Source organism: Myripristis murdjan, chromosome 3, assembly GCF_902150065.1.
Source record: "Myripristis murdjan chromosome 3, fMyrMur1.1, whole genome shotgun sequence".
NCBI classification, from domain to species: domain Eukaryota; kingdom Metazoa; phylum Chordata; class Actinopteri; order Holocentriformes; family Holocentridae; genus Myripristis; species Myripristis murdjan.
In genome coordinates this window covers 18,601,371-18,616,106 of record NC_043982.1, presented here as the reverse complement: position 1 = coordinate 18,616,106, position 14,736 = coordinate 18,601,371, and the positions used below count along the sequence as shown (strand labels likewise).

Genomic DNA, 14,736 nt, shown 5'->3' with positions numbered 1-14,736 from the left:
AAAATAGTTAAAAAACAAACAAACAAACAAACAAAAAAACAACTTTATTCCATCTTAAGATGATGCAGCCATTATAGCTATTTCTGTAAGAAGAGTTGCCTTGCCAAATTGTTGTGCACTCAGAATGTGTTTGTGGTCAACTTTCGAGATTAAACATGCTTTGTGTAGCATTTTAACAAAATCATTACCTCACTGACTATGAGACATTAGTATAATTATGGCAAACAAATCTCATCACAACCCTGGCAGCCTTGTTGTCACAAAGCCAGAATTTTGACGTGAACACTTATCTGTGCAGTTTGACATCTAAAAATTCAACACCACAACAGCACAGCGAGCATGAAAAATTATCCCATCAGGCAGTGTGTTACGAGGTGGACAGCTTTGTAGCAATAATGCATTTTGCTCCCCTGCTGTTTGACTATGCCCCCTGCAGTCCACTATACAAGGCCGGACTGACTATTCTCATGCCAGTCTTCATCCTCTTTCCCACTGTTGCTATAATCATGTGTGCACCCTCTGCAGGTGAAGTGGAATTTGAGCTTGAAGGACACATCTGATGAGAGTAATTATGAATCTATAGTAGAATGATCATGTGTTTCAGGAGGTAAAGAAGCGACTTAATTAGACAGGAGCAGAGTGCAAGCAGAGCAGGAAGATACAGGACTCATCTGGCATGGTTTGCTCAGGACTGTTTGGAACAAGACCTTTGTGTTGTCAGGGGCCACTTGCCTCTGGAGACCTGACAGCTCTGACCCAACCTGATTCAAGAAGCAACTAAAAATAACACAACCACAGAATCAGTGAGTATGTCTACAGAGAAGGTAAAATCTCCACTACAGGCTATATTTTAAGCTTGTGTTGTAAAACTCTTTATTTACATTTATATTACAAAGCTCATTAATATTAATGAATGTTACATATTGCAGGACAGCAGAGGATGTTGATATTTTTAAAAGCGAGATCAAGACCTTTTGTCTGGCTTTTATTATGGTCAGCTTTAACCCTTGGTCTACCCTTTTATAGTTTGGATTTCATTTTTTTTTCATACTTCACCCTTTTAACTATTTAATCTTGCAGTTTTTATTCATTTCCTATTGGTCTTAATTTTAACCTGCAGTGTTTCCTCTATTCCAATTGTTTTTTGATTCCTTTGCTTTCTTATGTTCCTGTATTGTTGAGTGACTTATTAGTTTCTTGTACTACATCACCTGCATCACCTTTCACTCTCTGTAGCACTTTAAACCTTAAAAAGGCAATGCCAGCGGTAACTCTAGTTTTGGCTTGAAGACAGCAGCTGCCTTTTTAATTAGTCTGTTATTTTTTCATTGGATTTTCTATTGATCTAGTTTGAATTTCTGTGGGCAGCACTCTTGCTAACTCGGCAGTAGAACATTGTTCCTGGGAAAGCAACAGTATACTGAATGCACATTTCTTTGCCATGCAATGGACACAGACAGAAGAAAGAGGGAGGAAAAAAAAAGAAACATGAGGTGCAGTGAGAGGAGAGCTGGCAACAGCTGGAACCGTTGCTGTGGTATATATGAATTGGTGATAGAGTAGCAAAATGAAAACACACACACACACACACACACACACACACACATATATATATATATATATATATATATATATATATATATATATACAGTGACAGGTTATTACTGTAACAACATGCCCTGCTACACACATGGAACAAATCCTAGCTCTTAGTTAACTGGCAGACATGTAAATTTCCACCTCCAATCAAGCGATTCAAGAAATGTTCCATTTTAAATCCTCCATGCAGGCACCGTGACAAACTCCTATGCCTCGATCAGTGGTTTGTGCACGTGTGGGTACAAATTCACTGCCAATTAAATCAAGTTAAACCATCACTCAATGTTTACTGCCAAATGCAACACATTCTAAAGAAAACAACTGATAAATTAGAATTGTACAACATCATACTAAGTAACATTAACACACGGCCATCAGTTGGACAAAACAATCAAGCAGTGCAGAAGCCTTGTTTTCTATAGTCTGTGGCAAGAACATTACAATGCAAACTGTCATGTCAAAATGTCATGGTGAGGCTGACGATGTAAGGCTCTACAAGACTTTTTAAAACAATCCGTCCATGTTTAGGTTGTTGGATGCTGAACACATCTGTGTTAAAACCACTGGTTACTTTTCAACACGTTAATAATGACCTACAGAGAGTTTTTGTTTCAGAACAAAATAGAAATCATTGAAACAAGGGGAAGGGACACATCCTCCTACACAGAACTGACATCATAAAATTCAAACAAATTCTGTATGTGTTATTGTATTGTTGACATTAAACTGGATCCTATACATTTTAGAAACAATTAATGATGAACTTGGTGCAATTACATTTTTTTAAAAAATAAAAATATGTATTTTGGAAGGGAACTCCTTATATGTTGTATTAATATACGTCGTGACAATGTGAATTTCCCCAAATGTACATTGCAGGCACTTAAAGGATAATTCCGGTACTTTTCAATTTGAGTCCTATTTTCCACCTTTTGGAGTCCAAATGACTGAAATGAAATGAATGAAATGAATTGGTCCATTATTGAGTGAGAATTCCTCAGCCTGCAGCCGCAAAACATGCCAAAATGTAACCACAGGGGGTAAGCTCGCCTATTAAACTGCGTCCACTAAAAGTGGTTGTTTTTGCCATTGAAAGGATCAGATTGTTGTAAGTGTCTGAAACATTATGGAATGGATCCCTACAGAGACCAACGTGTGTACAAATTTTTAAAATGTTTGTTCCTATGAGTCATTTGGACCCCAAAACGTGGAAAAGTGGGGCTGAGGATGAAAAATACTGCAATTATACTTTAACTGATGACCTTATCCAGATTAACATAAAATAAAGTCAGTGTCTTGCTCAAGGACACATAACTACTGCAGGGACTGAACCTGGGACCTCTCTATTCGGAGAGGGTTTTCTCAAGCAAGCTACTGTGCAAGCTATAGAAAATGCCTTATGTGCAACAGTATTTTAGAGCAGAACTGTTCAAATGAAACAAAAATATACATACCAACAATATCACAAAGATAACTTCACTGTAAATGGGATGTGTGTTGCAAAATATGTATATTTTCTATTGTATGATGTAAAAAACTTCCGATTTCACAAAAGTCTGTACATTTTAAGACAAACACCAATAAATCAATAAAGTTCTTCAATAACGTTAACAAAAGTGCCCATTTTCAGTAAAGGGATTGTGGTTACTTCAGGTCTAATACTGACAGAGTTTCTAGAGAGATCTAATTGAATTATGAGAGTGCTGTGCTGTTCACATACAGCAGTGAATATGTCAACTCCAGTAGGAGTTAAATCTGAAGACCTAACATGCCATTTGGTTAAACTCAGATAAGTGCTATTGCGCATAACCTGAACTCCATATGGAATTAGTGTTAGTATCTTTGTCCAAAGTGTGTTGGACATTCATGAACAGATTTCATTACAATTATTACCGCTGCCCAGTGTCCACACAGGCTGCTCTTCAGTGGTTCCTAGTGCTGTCAATCAAGCATCTGGCTCCTGAAATACTGGAGTAAAGAACACCAAGATCCACCATTCATTGGCGGACTCTTGGTAAGCAATCATCTGTCAGGTCCTGGAAACCCAATCAGCAGCTGCTGAGAGGAAGTGGGGCTAGTAAGGTGAGGTCATCCCTGGAGGTCAAAGGTCCGTAGGCAGTGACTAGAGCAGCAATAGGCCACAAAACTTACTGTGGTTCTGAAGAGGAAAGAGTCAAAGAGGACAGATTAGAAACAAAGTGTTAATGATGAATCCATCAGCAGCTAATTCTAAAGTCTACCAGTCCCACTTTCTATTTCAGCAGACATGTTTAAAATAAAGCAGGACTCTAGATTATGACTGATTAATGTATAGAGCAGCCACTTTTACTCTTCAAGTGTATCTGTGGTGGGAATGGGGTGCATGTGCTCTCACCTGCGGTGGACCCCTGCCAGGGCGGTGTTGCGGAGGGGGAACAGCTTGGGGTAGACGATGGTGAACATGGGCTGGCTGCAACGGTGACAGTGGCCCAGGGGGAACTGCAGCAGGTCCAGCAGACTCTTTGGGAGTATGATGGGAGGCACGAGGTTCAGCTCTGCAAAGAAAACAGTACAGGAACTCACAACAGCTTCCTGCTGTGTTGCTCATACTTTCTTTATGTGCCAAGGCATCATCGAATGGATGCTGTTTCAAACACATAAGTTCTCTCTCATGTAAAAACAGACGCACATAATGAACTAACTTTCTGACAAATGCCTAACTCCAGCAATGGTATATATATAATATTTCTGTTTTTTATGTCCTGTGATAAAACAATACAAGGGGCCTTCTCTCTACCTATTGCCCAAGTACAACTCTATACCACAAAATGTTTACCATTTACTTGTTTTCAGTGTTTTTTTTTTTCGATTTTGACACACCATTACTAGCCTACTCATTTTCTCGCACTTTTTTAGTCATCACACCTCAGTTTTCAAGGAAGGTTAGTAAAGGGTGTGGCCTGTGTTTCTCCTAATAAATAGATGTTATGCCTATAAATTTCTTAAGTAACACTATTCAAGCATATCACATGTAAGTTAAGTATCTATACTGTCCCAAACTGCATTTGCTGATCCAAGTACATTACTTCTCCTGCTCATACTCATGCTTATGCTAAAGGCTCATGCTGTAGATACTACTGGTGCGCCTTGATAAAAGAGGGGTACAATGTGTACGGAAACACAGGGCTTCCATACAGGTCTGTTCCTTAAGATAGTTCATCAGTTAACATCTTACCATGCTTAGGGAGAGGCATCCATTCACTACTTTGAAAGACATTAGTGAATGGGATCCAGAATCAATCCTAAGACATAGTGAAGCCTTAAAAGTATATCCTAATGGACCATCATCCAATTAAAACACTTATTGTTGGTGTCACACCAAGTACACCGGTGCTCCTCACCCGTTGGGTGGTGGTGGTAGGTGCGGTGCAGGGTCCGCATGGCAAGCTCCTCCAGGGGAACCACGCCATCTGTCTCCAAGCCCACCACCTTTACTTCACCTGGCAGTCCAGCCAGAGCCTCGCTTAGAGCTTCACCCAGCGCCTCACCGAGGTCACTGTCCAACACCTGGGAGGACACACCACACCTGGACAGGAAAAACAGATACACACAATTTCTGACACACATACTTAAATAACGATGACGTCTGCAAAGTGAAACAGCTGAATCAACTCATAAACTGAATAAAAAATTTTAAGTTGGTCAGTGTCTGTGGTTGGACATACATAAAATGCACATAAATGGACATAAAATGCATTAGTTGGCTCTCATAAAGGGATAGAAGGTATAGAAGGCATTGGAAAGAGCACTACACTATCTATCTTAACAATAACTTCAGTGCTGGCAGTGTACTCGCCATGGGCAGCAGTCAATAAACTGTGATAGGGATCTACCGTAACCTAAGCTAAACTGGTCAACTGTTTAGGAAGGTGTGTTACCCATTGCAGCCAATGACTTTGTTGTACAGGTACGAGGGGAGGCCTTTCAGTTCCACATTGTTGTCAACAAACACAAACTGCAACTCCCGCGATCTGCCCAGATCTGAAACACAAGCCGATACTCAATACTGTTTTCTTCAGAATAACTGGATTACAACATACAACACTTGGGTCAGAGAATGGTACTGACCGAGTGGTAGGAAGACCAGCCGGTTAGTGGCCATGGAGAGCTGGTTAAGACGGTGCAGCTGGCAGAGCTGCCGGGGAATGTGGCTCAGGTGGTTGTGGTCAGCAGTCAGATACTGCAGAGACAGACACCGGTACAGCCGGTCGGGCAGAGACACCAACTGGTTCATGGACACATCTAGAGTCTCCAGATCCTGCAGATCACCAATCTCTAATGATACCAGACAGACGAAAGACGTTTTTATGCATCAAGTTTTATTCTTAATCACAGATCTCATATCTCATTGGCAAAAGTCGCACTTGCTCTTAGAAAATGACTGACAGCACAATACTAAACCAAAGCAAAGAACTGATGTACTGATTTGACAAAAACAGACTTTTACAGACTGGATAATTAACAATGTTATATACTGAATGATTACCCTCAAGTAAGTATTTTTAAAACATGTGGCATTTCCAAGTAGTTCAGAACAAAGAAAGCCTGTGTCCCATTCAGACTGGTACCTGTGTATTTTTGAAACACACATCTGAATTTTGGATTTTAGGCATTTAGCTGACACTTACTCACAGTGACTGGCAAAGAATAAGCAGGCTCAGTCTTGCCTGAGGACTCTTCAAAAAGTAACATGTCTATTTCTGGGACACAGAGGCTGCTGTGGTGGTTAAACCTGTGACTTCTTATTTTGAGACAGAGTCTCCACCCTACTGTTCTCCACAATGAGCAAGTGGACAGGTCTCTGTCCCCCTCCACAGGGAGAACGTGGTAAGACAGGACAGCCAGACATAACAATCAGCTCCAGTCCTGTTTGCTAAAGAACACCAAAGGTGTGTGTGTGTGTGTGAGTAAGACAAAGTTCCCGGCACAGATAATGCTGTGTAATCTTACATAGTGTATCTTGCAGTGACATATGAGCAAAACTGAAACTTCCTCAGTTCATGTAGGGAAATTCATTGTAACTGTAAATACCATGCAGTGAACTAACTGGGTTTCTAGAATTAAGAATAATAAAACATTCCAAGAGAGCAAAATAATCTAGATTTTAATTTTAGCCAAGATTATGATGACTAAGCCTCTCTGCATTTGTATTTAAAATACACTGCACAAGCTCTCACTCTGTTACAAAGATACACAGGGAATGAAATCCCTGATTCTGGCATTAAAAATAAGTGAAGCTCTTTCCTAGTGGAACCCCCTTGTCGCCATCTGCTGGTAACATACATGTCCACAAGTCAATACATATTAATGCTCTAATATTGTCATTTGTCAATCACCAGTTGCTGTGCCCATCATCACCTCTTTCCCCACAATAGTAGATATTACATGTGAACGGTTCATCGTCATTTCACTTCATTTGCTATAATGCAGACTATATATCCAGTGATTAATTATTTTTCATTATTTCCTTGAAACTGGACAAGTATGTATTCAACAATCAATCTGGTGTATAGTTTTATCCAGGGGGCCCTTAAGTATTGTGAGCAGATACACAATACTCCTGGAGGAATGACACCACCAAATCTGGCGTTTCATGACAACTGCAGAAGGGACTGACAGCAGGGATGGGATATACCTCAGAAGGAAGTGGCCGAGGGAAAGAGTGACACCTGGAGAGACAGATAGCTGCTGATTTTTACCTGGAGGAAGGCATTTCAGCTGGTTGTTGGACAGTCTCAGGTGGCGTAAGGACCTCAGTCTGCCAATCTCTGGACAGAGGAGCTGGAGGGCGTTGTCGCTCAGGTCCAGTGACTGCAGTTTGGCCAGGTTTCCAATGGCTGAGGATCACAGCACAGTTACTCTCTCTCTGTTTAATGGATACACTTCACCTAGCTGATCTCATTGGCTCCAAAAAAGCTCAATGAAGGAAAAAACACAAAACAAAAGCCTTCAGGCTCATTTAATCTCCAGATTCGTCTAGTTTCTTTTACCCTCCCATGCCATCAAATAACTTATTGTGGTAACATTTTCTATCATGATATTTGAATTGTCCTTACCTTTGCCACTGATGAATGAAGTTGTGTTTTTGCCTCTATTTGTTTGTTTGCTAGCAAAGTATCTCAAAAACTAATGAATGGATTTGGATGAAACTTCATGGAGGGACTTGTAATGTAAGCTGATTAAAAGTTGGAGTATCTTGGTTAAAGGTCATGTCCCAGGTCAGAGGTCGTAGAAAGATGCAACTAAGTGTGTTATGCTGATGTTGGGGATTGTGCAGCATAGTGGATGTTGCTGTCTGATTCAGCCATGAGTGTTGATAGCTGCTAATAAACAAAATTTCAAAAGATATTACGATAACATTTTTAAAGTTTAGCTGATAAACATGCTCCTAGCTGTGCCTTGACTCTTCATCTTTGTTATGACACAGTTTGTGTGTGTGTGTGTGTGTGTGTGTGTGTGTGTGTGTGTTTAGTTTCTTTCTTTGGCCTTAAAATGAGATGTTTTTAGATGTCGCAAATTTGTGCACAAAATTTGTAATTTGCATAACAAACTTTTTTTTTTTTTTTTAAATCTTATTTTACCTTCAAGTCGAGTGATGCTTGTGTCAAACGCTGTCAAGTTGCAAGCTGAGTGACTATCATTCAGTGTGGATGGTGTAATCTATTCTGGGCATCTTCTGACACACAGAGAGAGACTTACCTTCAGGAATGATGACTATGTTGTTAGAGTGCAAATACCTTGAAAGAAAGAAAATTCATGATTATCTGCTAGTTCGGCATACTGGCTTGGTGATCACATCAACATTGCTTATGATTTTTCATCAAATAGCTTTTGTGTGTAAATTGCTCATAAAACCAGCAATAGCCATGCACAATATAGGCTATCCTCACAATACTGATAGAAGTGTTTCGTCACATATATTGTGATATTTGATTTTGTCCATATCGTCCAGACTCCAGCTCAGTGAATAACGGCCTGAAACATCATGATAGCATGCATTAAAGAGTAATAGTCACAGTTAAATTTCTTTAACAAAAAAACAAACAAAAAAAAACACTGCAAAAAAACAAAAATCAGAGAGGAAGAAGTGGCTGAATTAAGTCTTAATCATCTTGAATGACAGTGACACTTTTAAAATTCATAATTTTAACTGGTAGAGCCCTTCACACATAAACAGACCCACTTGATACCTATGAGAAGGGTTTTTCTCTCAGGACTCTCATCTGACTACCCTGAAAAGAGCAGGTACACTCTAGCCCTGCTCAGGCCAGGAAACTAAGTCTTCAGTATCGGCATCTTGTAAATATACAAAGTTCACCTTCACAATTTTAACAGCCTATGAGCTTTTCACAACAGGACAGCAAATATGGACTTATTACCTGCTAAAATAGTTACTAGAGTAGAATGACTCGCCAAAACTGACAAACTGACAATACATTCACTGTTAACACAATATGGAAATTATAGAAACTACAGTAAAAAATGATGTACATCATGGGGTGGGGCAAACCTTTACTGTCTACTAAAAACCATGATGACATTGGCTAGGGTAGTGGCTACTGTAAAATGCATTAATGATAAAAATAGTATTAACTGAATACTCACAGCTCAATCAGATTTGGGAGCTTCTGAGCAAGATTGTCAGGCTAAGAGAGAAATAAAAGACAGGAAAAATGTGATTTCATATACCATAACATCATGAAACAATGTAAAAATATAATGGCACAGTAAGTCTCACATTAAACAAACAGCACTTACTTTGATAAAATGTCTGTTTCTTAGATTGATAAGCATCACTGTGACACATACATGTTTCATTTTTGATGAAGAGGTTCTGGGATCACATATCTATCACATGTAGAACTGAGCAATTTACCCAAACATTTTAAAAGAGTCTTCAGTCAGAGGGGGATATACACAAAAAAAAAAAAAATTACTATTTTTAGATCAATTAACTGGACAGTAGCCTGCCTGCTAGCCTTCTCCGCCTAAATGAATTATAAATAAACATAAACAACAAGTATGTGCAGTATATTAAATCGTTTTTGACCTCATTATAAATCAATATAGCCTAAGCCTAGCCTAAGCCGCGCACACAGACTGCTGTACTTTCATTATAAGGATGTGTGGCGTGAGAGCGTGTGAAGCCAATCAAATGCGTGAGTCTCGCGGCCAATGTGTGAGAGTGGGCAGCTCTGTTATACTCAAAACTGACAGAGCAACTTAACACAGACATGTTAGCTTACCGTTTTTAGGTGATATGCCATGTTGGTTGTTGAGCTGTGATACGCAAACTGTTGTTTGCAAAGTTTGCATTCGACTTTTTTCCCATCTATTTTGATAAAATGCTGCCACACTGACGACGTCTTTGACATGGTAGAGGACTAAATGTTCATTAAACGTTCTTAATTAAGCAAATAGTCGGAAAACCAGACCTAATTTTTTCTTCAATTCAGAACATACGGGCCTACCTATCTGTCGCAGCCAGTGGGTTGGGCTAATCCAAAATTGTGAAAACAAGGGGGGTGCTCTGAACACCGACTGTTTACCTGTGAAACAGGGTGTTCTGAAAACACCCCCATCAGCACTTAGTGCTTTACTCCTGATAAAATTAACACTGCAAATAATCGACCAATCAGATTTTGGCCGAGCAAGAACGTATCGACCAATAAATCGACCAGTCGACTAACAGACTACAGCCCTAGATACCAGTGTGGTGAGGGAGTTCCTCTTCATATAGAGTCTCTCCAGAAACTGCAGGCCTTCATCCTTCAGCAGCTCCACAGGGAAGTTGTTCAGGTTCCTGTAGTTGAGGAACAGGTTTTTGTGGCGCTCCTGTTTGGCTGTGAATATGGTCTCATGGAGGTCAGTTGCCATTTCTGAGGAGATCCCTCCTGTCCTGGGAGAGGAGACTCTGTACTGCCTCCTTCCTTTATGGCATTACTGTTCCCTGAAACAAAACAGGATGGACTGAATCTTCAACAGACAAACTTGAATCTCTGTTACATTACTGCGACTGAGACCAGAAAAAACTTCAAAAATGAGAGTTTAGCTGGGAGGCAGCTGGACCAGCACAACACAGCACAAGATCATTATAACTAAATATATGGAAGACATAGTTACATACAGTACAGGCCAAAAGTTTGGACACACCTTCTCATTCAATGCATTTTCTTTATTTTCATGACTATTTACATTGTAGATTCTCACTGAAGGAATCAAAACTATGAATGAACACATGTGGAGTTATGTACTTAACAAAAAAAGGTGAAATAACTGAAAACATGTTTTATATTCTAGTTTCTTCAAAATAGCCACCCTTTGCTCTGATTACTGCTTTGTACACTCTTGGCATTCTCTCGATGAGCTTCAAGAGGTAGTCAACTGAAATGGTTTTCACTTCACAGGTGTGCCTTATCAGGGTTAATTAGTGGAATTTCTTGCTTTATCAATGGGGTTGGGACCATCAGTTGTGTTGTGCAGAAGTCAGGTTACTACACAGCCGACAGCCCTATTGGACAACTGTTAAAATTCATATTATGGCAAGAACCAATCAGCTAACTAAAGAAAAACAAGTGGCCATCATTACTTTAAGAAATGAAGGTCAGTCAGTACGGAAAATTGCAAAAACTTTAAATGTGTCCCCAAGTGGAGTCGCAAAAACCATCAAGCGCTACAACGAAACTGGCACACATGAGGACTGACCCAGGAAAGGAAGACCAAGAGTCACCTCTGCTTCTGAGGACAAGTTCATCCGAGTCACCAGCCTCAGAAATCGCAAGTTAACAGCAGCTCAGATCAGAGACCAGATAAATGCCACACAGAGTTCTAGCAGCAGACCCATCTCTAGAACAACTGTTAAGAGGAGACTGCACCAATCAGGCCTTCATGGTCAAATAGCTGCTAGGAAACCACTGCTAAGGAGAGGCAACAAGCAGAAGAGATTTGTTTGGGCCAAGAAACACAAGGAATGGACATTAGACCAGTGGAAATCTGTGCTTTGGTCTGTCTCAAATTTGAGATCTTTGGTTCCAACCGCCGTGTCTTTGTGAGACGCAGAAAAGGTGAACGGATGGATTCCACATGCCTGGTTCCCACTGTGAAGCATGGAGGAGGAGGTGTGATGGTGTGGGGGTGTTTTGCTGGTGACACTGTTGGGGATTTATTCAAAATTGAAGGCACACTGAACCAGCATGGCTACCACAGCATCCTGCAGCGACATGCCATCCCATCCAGTTTGCGTTTAGTTGGACGATCATTTATTTTTCAACAGGACAATGACCCCAAACACACCTCCAGGCTGTGTAAGGGCTATTTGACCAAGAAGGAGAGTGATGGAGTGCTGCGGCAGATGACCTGGCCTCCACAGTCACCGGACCTGAACCCAATCGAGATGGTTTGGGGTGAGCTGGACCGCAGAGTGAAGGCAAAGGGGCCAACAAGTGCTAAACACCTCTGGGAACTCCTTCAAGACTGTTGGAAAACCATTTCAGGTGACTACCTCTTGAAGCTCATCGAGAGAATGCCAAGAGTGTACAAAGCAGTAATCAGAGCAAAGGGTGGCTATTTTGAAGAAACTAGAATATAAAACATGTTTTCAGTTATTTCACCTTTTTTTGTTAAGTACATAACTCCACATGTGTTCATTCATAGTTTTGATTCCTTCAGTTAGAATCTACAATGTAAATAGTCATGAAAATAAAGAAAACGCATTGAATGAGAAGGTGTGTCCAAACTTTTGGTCTGTACTGTACAGCTATATGCTATATCTACATACAGGCAGGTGACAAATTGAAGGAAAACCAACATAAAATGTGTTAGCTGTTGGGACACCACAAGCCAACAGAACAGCCTCAGTGCACCTTGGCTTAGATTCTCCAGGACTCTGAACTTCACTGGAGGGATAGAGCTCCATTCTTCCAAAAGATGGTAGCATAGAGCGCTGTCTAACACATTGATCCAAAATCTCCTATAGCTGTTTAACTAGGTTGAGATCTGGTAACTGTGAATGCCATGGCATCATGATTTACATCATTTTCATCCTCATCAAACCATTCAGTGAGCCCTCGTGCCTTGTGCAAGGGGGGCACTGCCATCCTGGAAGAGACCACTCCCATCAGGATAGAAATGTGGCATCATTTAGGTAAAGGTGATTGCTCAGAATAACTCTGGACTGATTTGCAATGAGTCTTCCCTCTAAGGTAACAAATGGAAAAAGGCCCCCAAAGCATAACAGAGTCAGTGGACCCCCTCGCACTAGGGGTCCAGCATTCAGGGCTGTAGTGTCCAGAATATGGTTAAGGACGACTCATCTGACCACATCACTTCTTCCACATCTCCGTAGACCAGTGCTTATATATTTTTATACAACCCAACCCTCAAGTGTGCATTTGTCTTACTTATGAGGGATCTATGCCTATGCATTGCACTCCTACTTTAAATAACAATACATCCTCTCAATGTACATCTTTGAGAAGAGTGGTGCTCTTTCCCTCCAGTAGAGTCCAGAGACTTGCAGACCATATAGCAAGGCGCAGTTGACGCTGTTCTGGCAGCTGGTGGTGACCCAACTCCTTGCTAAGACCTTTTATATGTTTTTTCCCCCCTAGCTTTGTCACCCGTCTGATTGTTTAACAGGTTTTACATCAAAAGCACATTCATAGAGTTGTAGACTAGACAGTGCGATATGGTGGTTTTGCTGTCGATGTTCTGTCGATGCTACCGTAGCAACAAAAAATGGCACATATCCTGACCGCTTTGTGCTACTGCGACCAAATTTGGCGTCCACTGTGCACAGTCAACTAGCTAGCTGCGTTTTGCTTCACTGTCAGCATCAGTTAATACTCGGTAGTCTTCAAAAAACCACCCTGGAAACCTGTCATGTCCCATTAGCAGACCCAGCAGCCATGCATCGATACATTAGCTGTTACAAACCGACCGAGGCTAACTGACATAAACGGTACATGTCGGTACTGTTAGAAGTTGTTACAAACGCTGCTATTAGCACGCTAATATCTAACTAATATCGACGGCAAACCACACCACGAAAAACAAGCATGTGTAATACTTACCCTAACTGAGCAAGACCGCTTTTATCAGCGTTCATTTCCCCATATGCACGTTATAACCTGCGTTTTGTTTCCTCCAAGCTTTGACTAAAAAGTTGTCTGATGTAAACAACGCTAACCGTCATCGGTCAAAGGTCACCATTCTTCTTCTTCTTCCTCTTGATTGTGTTGGGCGGTTGGTATCCGCATGTGTTACCTTACCGCCATCTATTGGTCATTTTCTATAATCAACACCTTCTTAAGTCCTAAGCTGTGTCCCAATTCAGGGTCTGCATCCTTCGAAGTCCGGGTCCTCCGAAGGCCGCGGACTTCGGAGGACTAAATGCTAATTCACCAATAATGTATGCTATGGATAATAAAATGCTTCATTATCTATCTATCTATCTATCTATCTATCTATCTATCTATCTATCTATCTATCTATCTATCTATCTATCTATCTATATCTATATCTATATATTATCCATAGCATACATTAGTGGTGAATTAGCATTTTAATAGCTAGTCCTCCGAAGGCCGCGGACTTCGGAGGACCCGGACTTCGAAGGATGCAGACACTGCAAGTTTAAGCCTGCTTTTGGGTGAATGAACTGACAGCTCCCCCAGTTCAATTTCTATGGAGGAGCTCCAGACTTTACATTTTTATATCAGTGCAGTGTCTAAGACTCATCACACTGACAGGACACCTGGACTGCCTGGGCTTAAGGGTAATTTTTGTCTGACAATCCATAAGAAAAAGCTGATTTGGTGTGTGTGGTGGGAGCTTATATAGGGCTGTAACAACATCATCTCATTCACTGCACAAGGGAACTCTCCAGATGTTTAAATATACAGGTCGGTTTCATAAATCTGTTTCTCCTCTGGTTTTGGAGAAGCATTCGTGGCATTCAGAAATATCAGCTGCACTGCCTTTGACCAGTGGCTCTAAACCTTTTTTCAATGATGTACCTCCTCTGAAATATTTTTTTCAGCCAAGCACACCCTGACCAGTGGAAAAAGAAAGAAAGAAAAAAAAGCCTATATAAAGAGA

The 14,736-nt window shown here is 40.7% G+C and overlaps 1 protein-coding gene across 2 annotated transcripts; it reads right to left on the bottom strand.

The window, feature by feature from the left end:
* Positions 1 to 1,861: 1,861 nt before the first annotated feature.
* lrrc28 (leucine rich repeat containing 28) lies at positions 1,862 to 13,846 on the bottom strand. 2 transcript variants are annotated; one of them, XM_030048318.1, is made up of 10 exons: positions 13,710 to 13,846; positions 10,348 to 10,588; positions 9,244 to 9,284; positions 8,338 to 8,375; positions 7,338 to 7,475; positions 5,707 to 5,913; positions 5,517 to 5,619; positions 4,980 to 5,164; positions 3,974 to 4,133; positions 1,862 to 3,757 (listed from the first exon to the last, which is right to left on the bottom strand). In XM_030048318.1, the coding sequence occupies exons 2-10, from the start codon at positions 10,513 to 10,515 to the stop codon at positions 3,688 to 3,690; spliced, it is 1,110 nt and encodes a 369-aa protein (XP_029904178.1). In that variant the 5' UTR covers positions 10,516 to 10,588; positions 13,710 to 13,846; the 3' UTR covers positions 1,862 to 3,687. The 2 variants fall into 2 exon arrangements, with proteins under 2 accessions (XP_029904178.1, XP_029904179.1); XM_030048319.1 differs by lacking the exons at positions 10,348 to 10,588; positions 13,710 to 13,846 and adding an exon at positions 9,885 to 9,924.
* Positions 13,847 to 14,736: the final 890 nt, after the last annotated feature.

What these genes read in the sequence shown, in the direction of transcription:
- lrrc28 (XM_030048318.1), bottom strand. Translation starts at nt 10,515, where the DNA reads ATGGCAACTGACCTCCATGAGACCATATTCACAGCCAAACAGGAGCGC. An exon ending in GCTGGTCTTCCTACCACTCG is followed by an intron (nt 5,620 to 5,706) that starts GTCAGTACCATT and finishes CTTGTGTTTCAG; the next exon opens with ATCTGGGCAGATCGCGGGAG. An exon ending in AAAGTCATTGGCTGCAATGG is followed by an intron (nt 5,165 to 5,516) that starts GTAACACACCTT and finishes TTTCCTGTCCAG; the next exon opens with GTGTGGTGTGTCCTCCCAGG.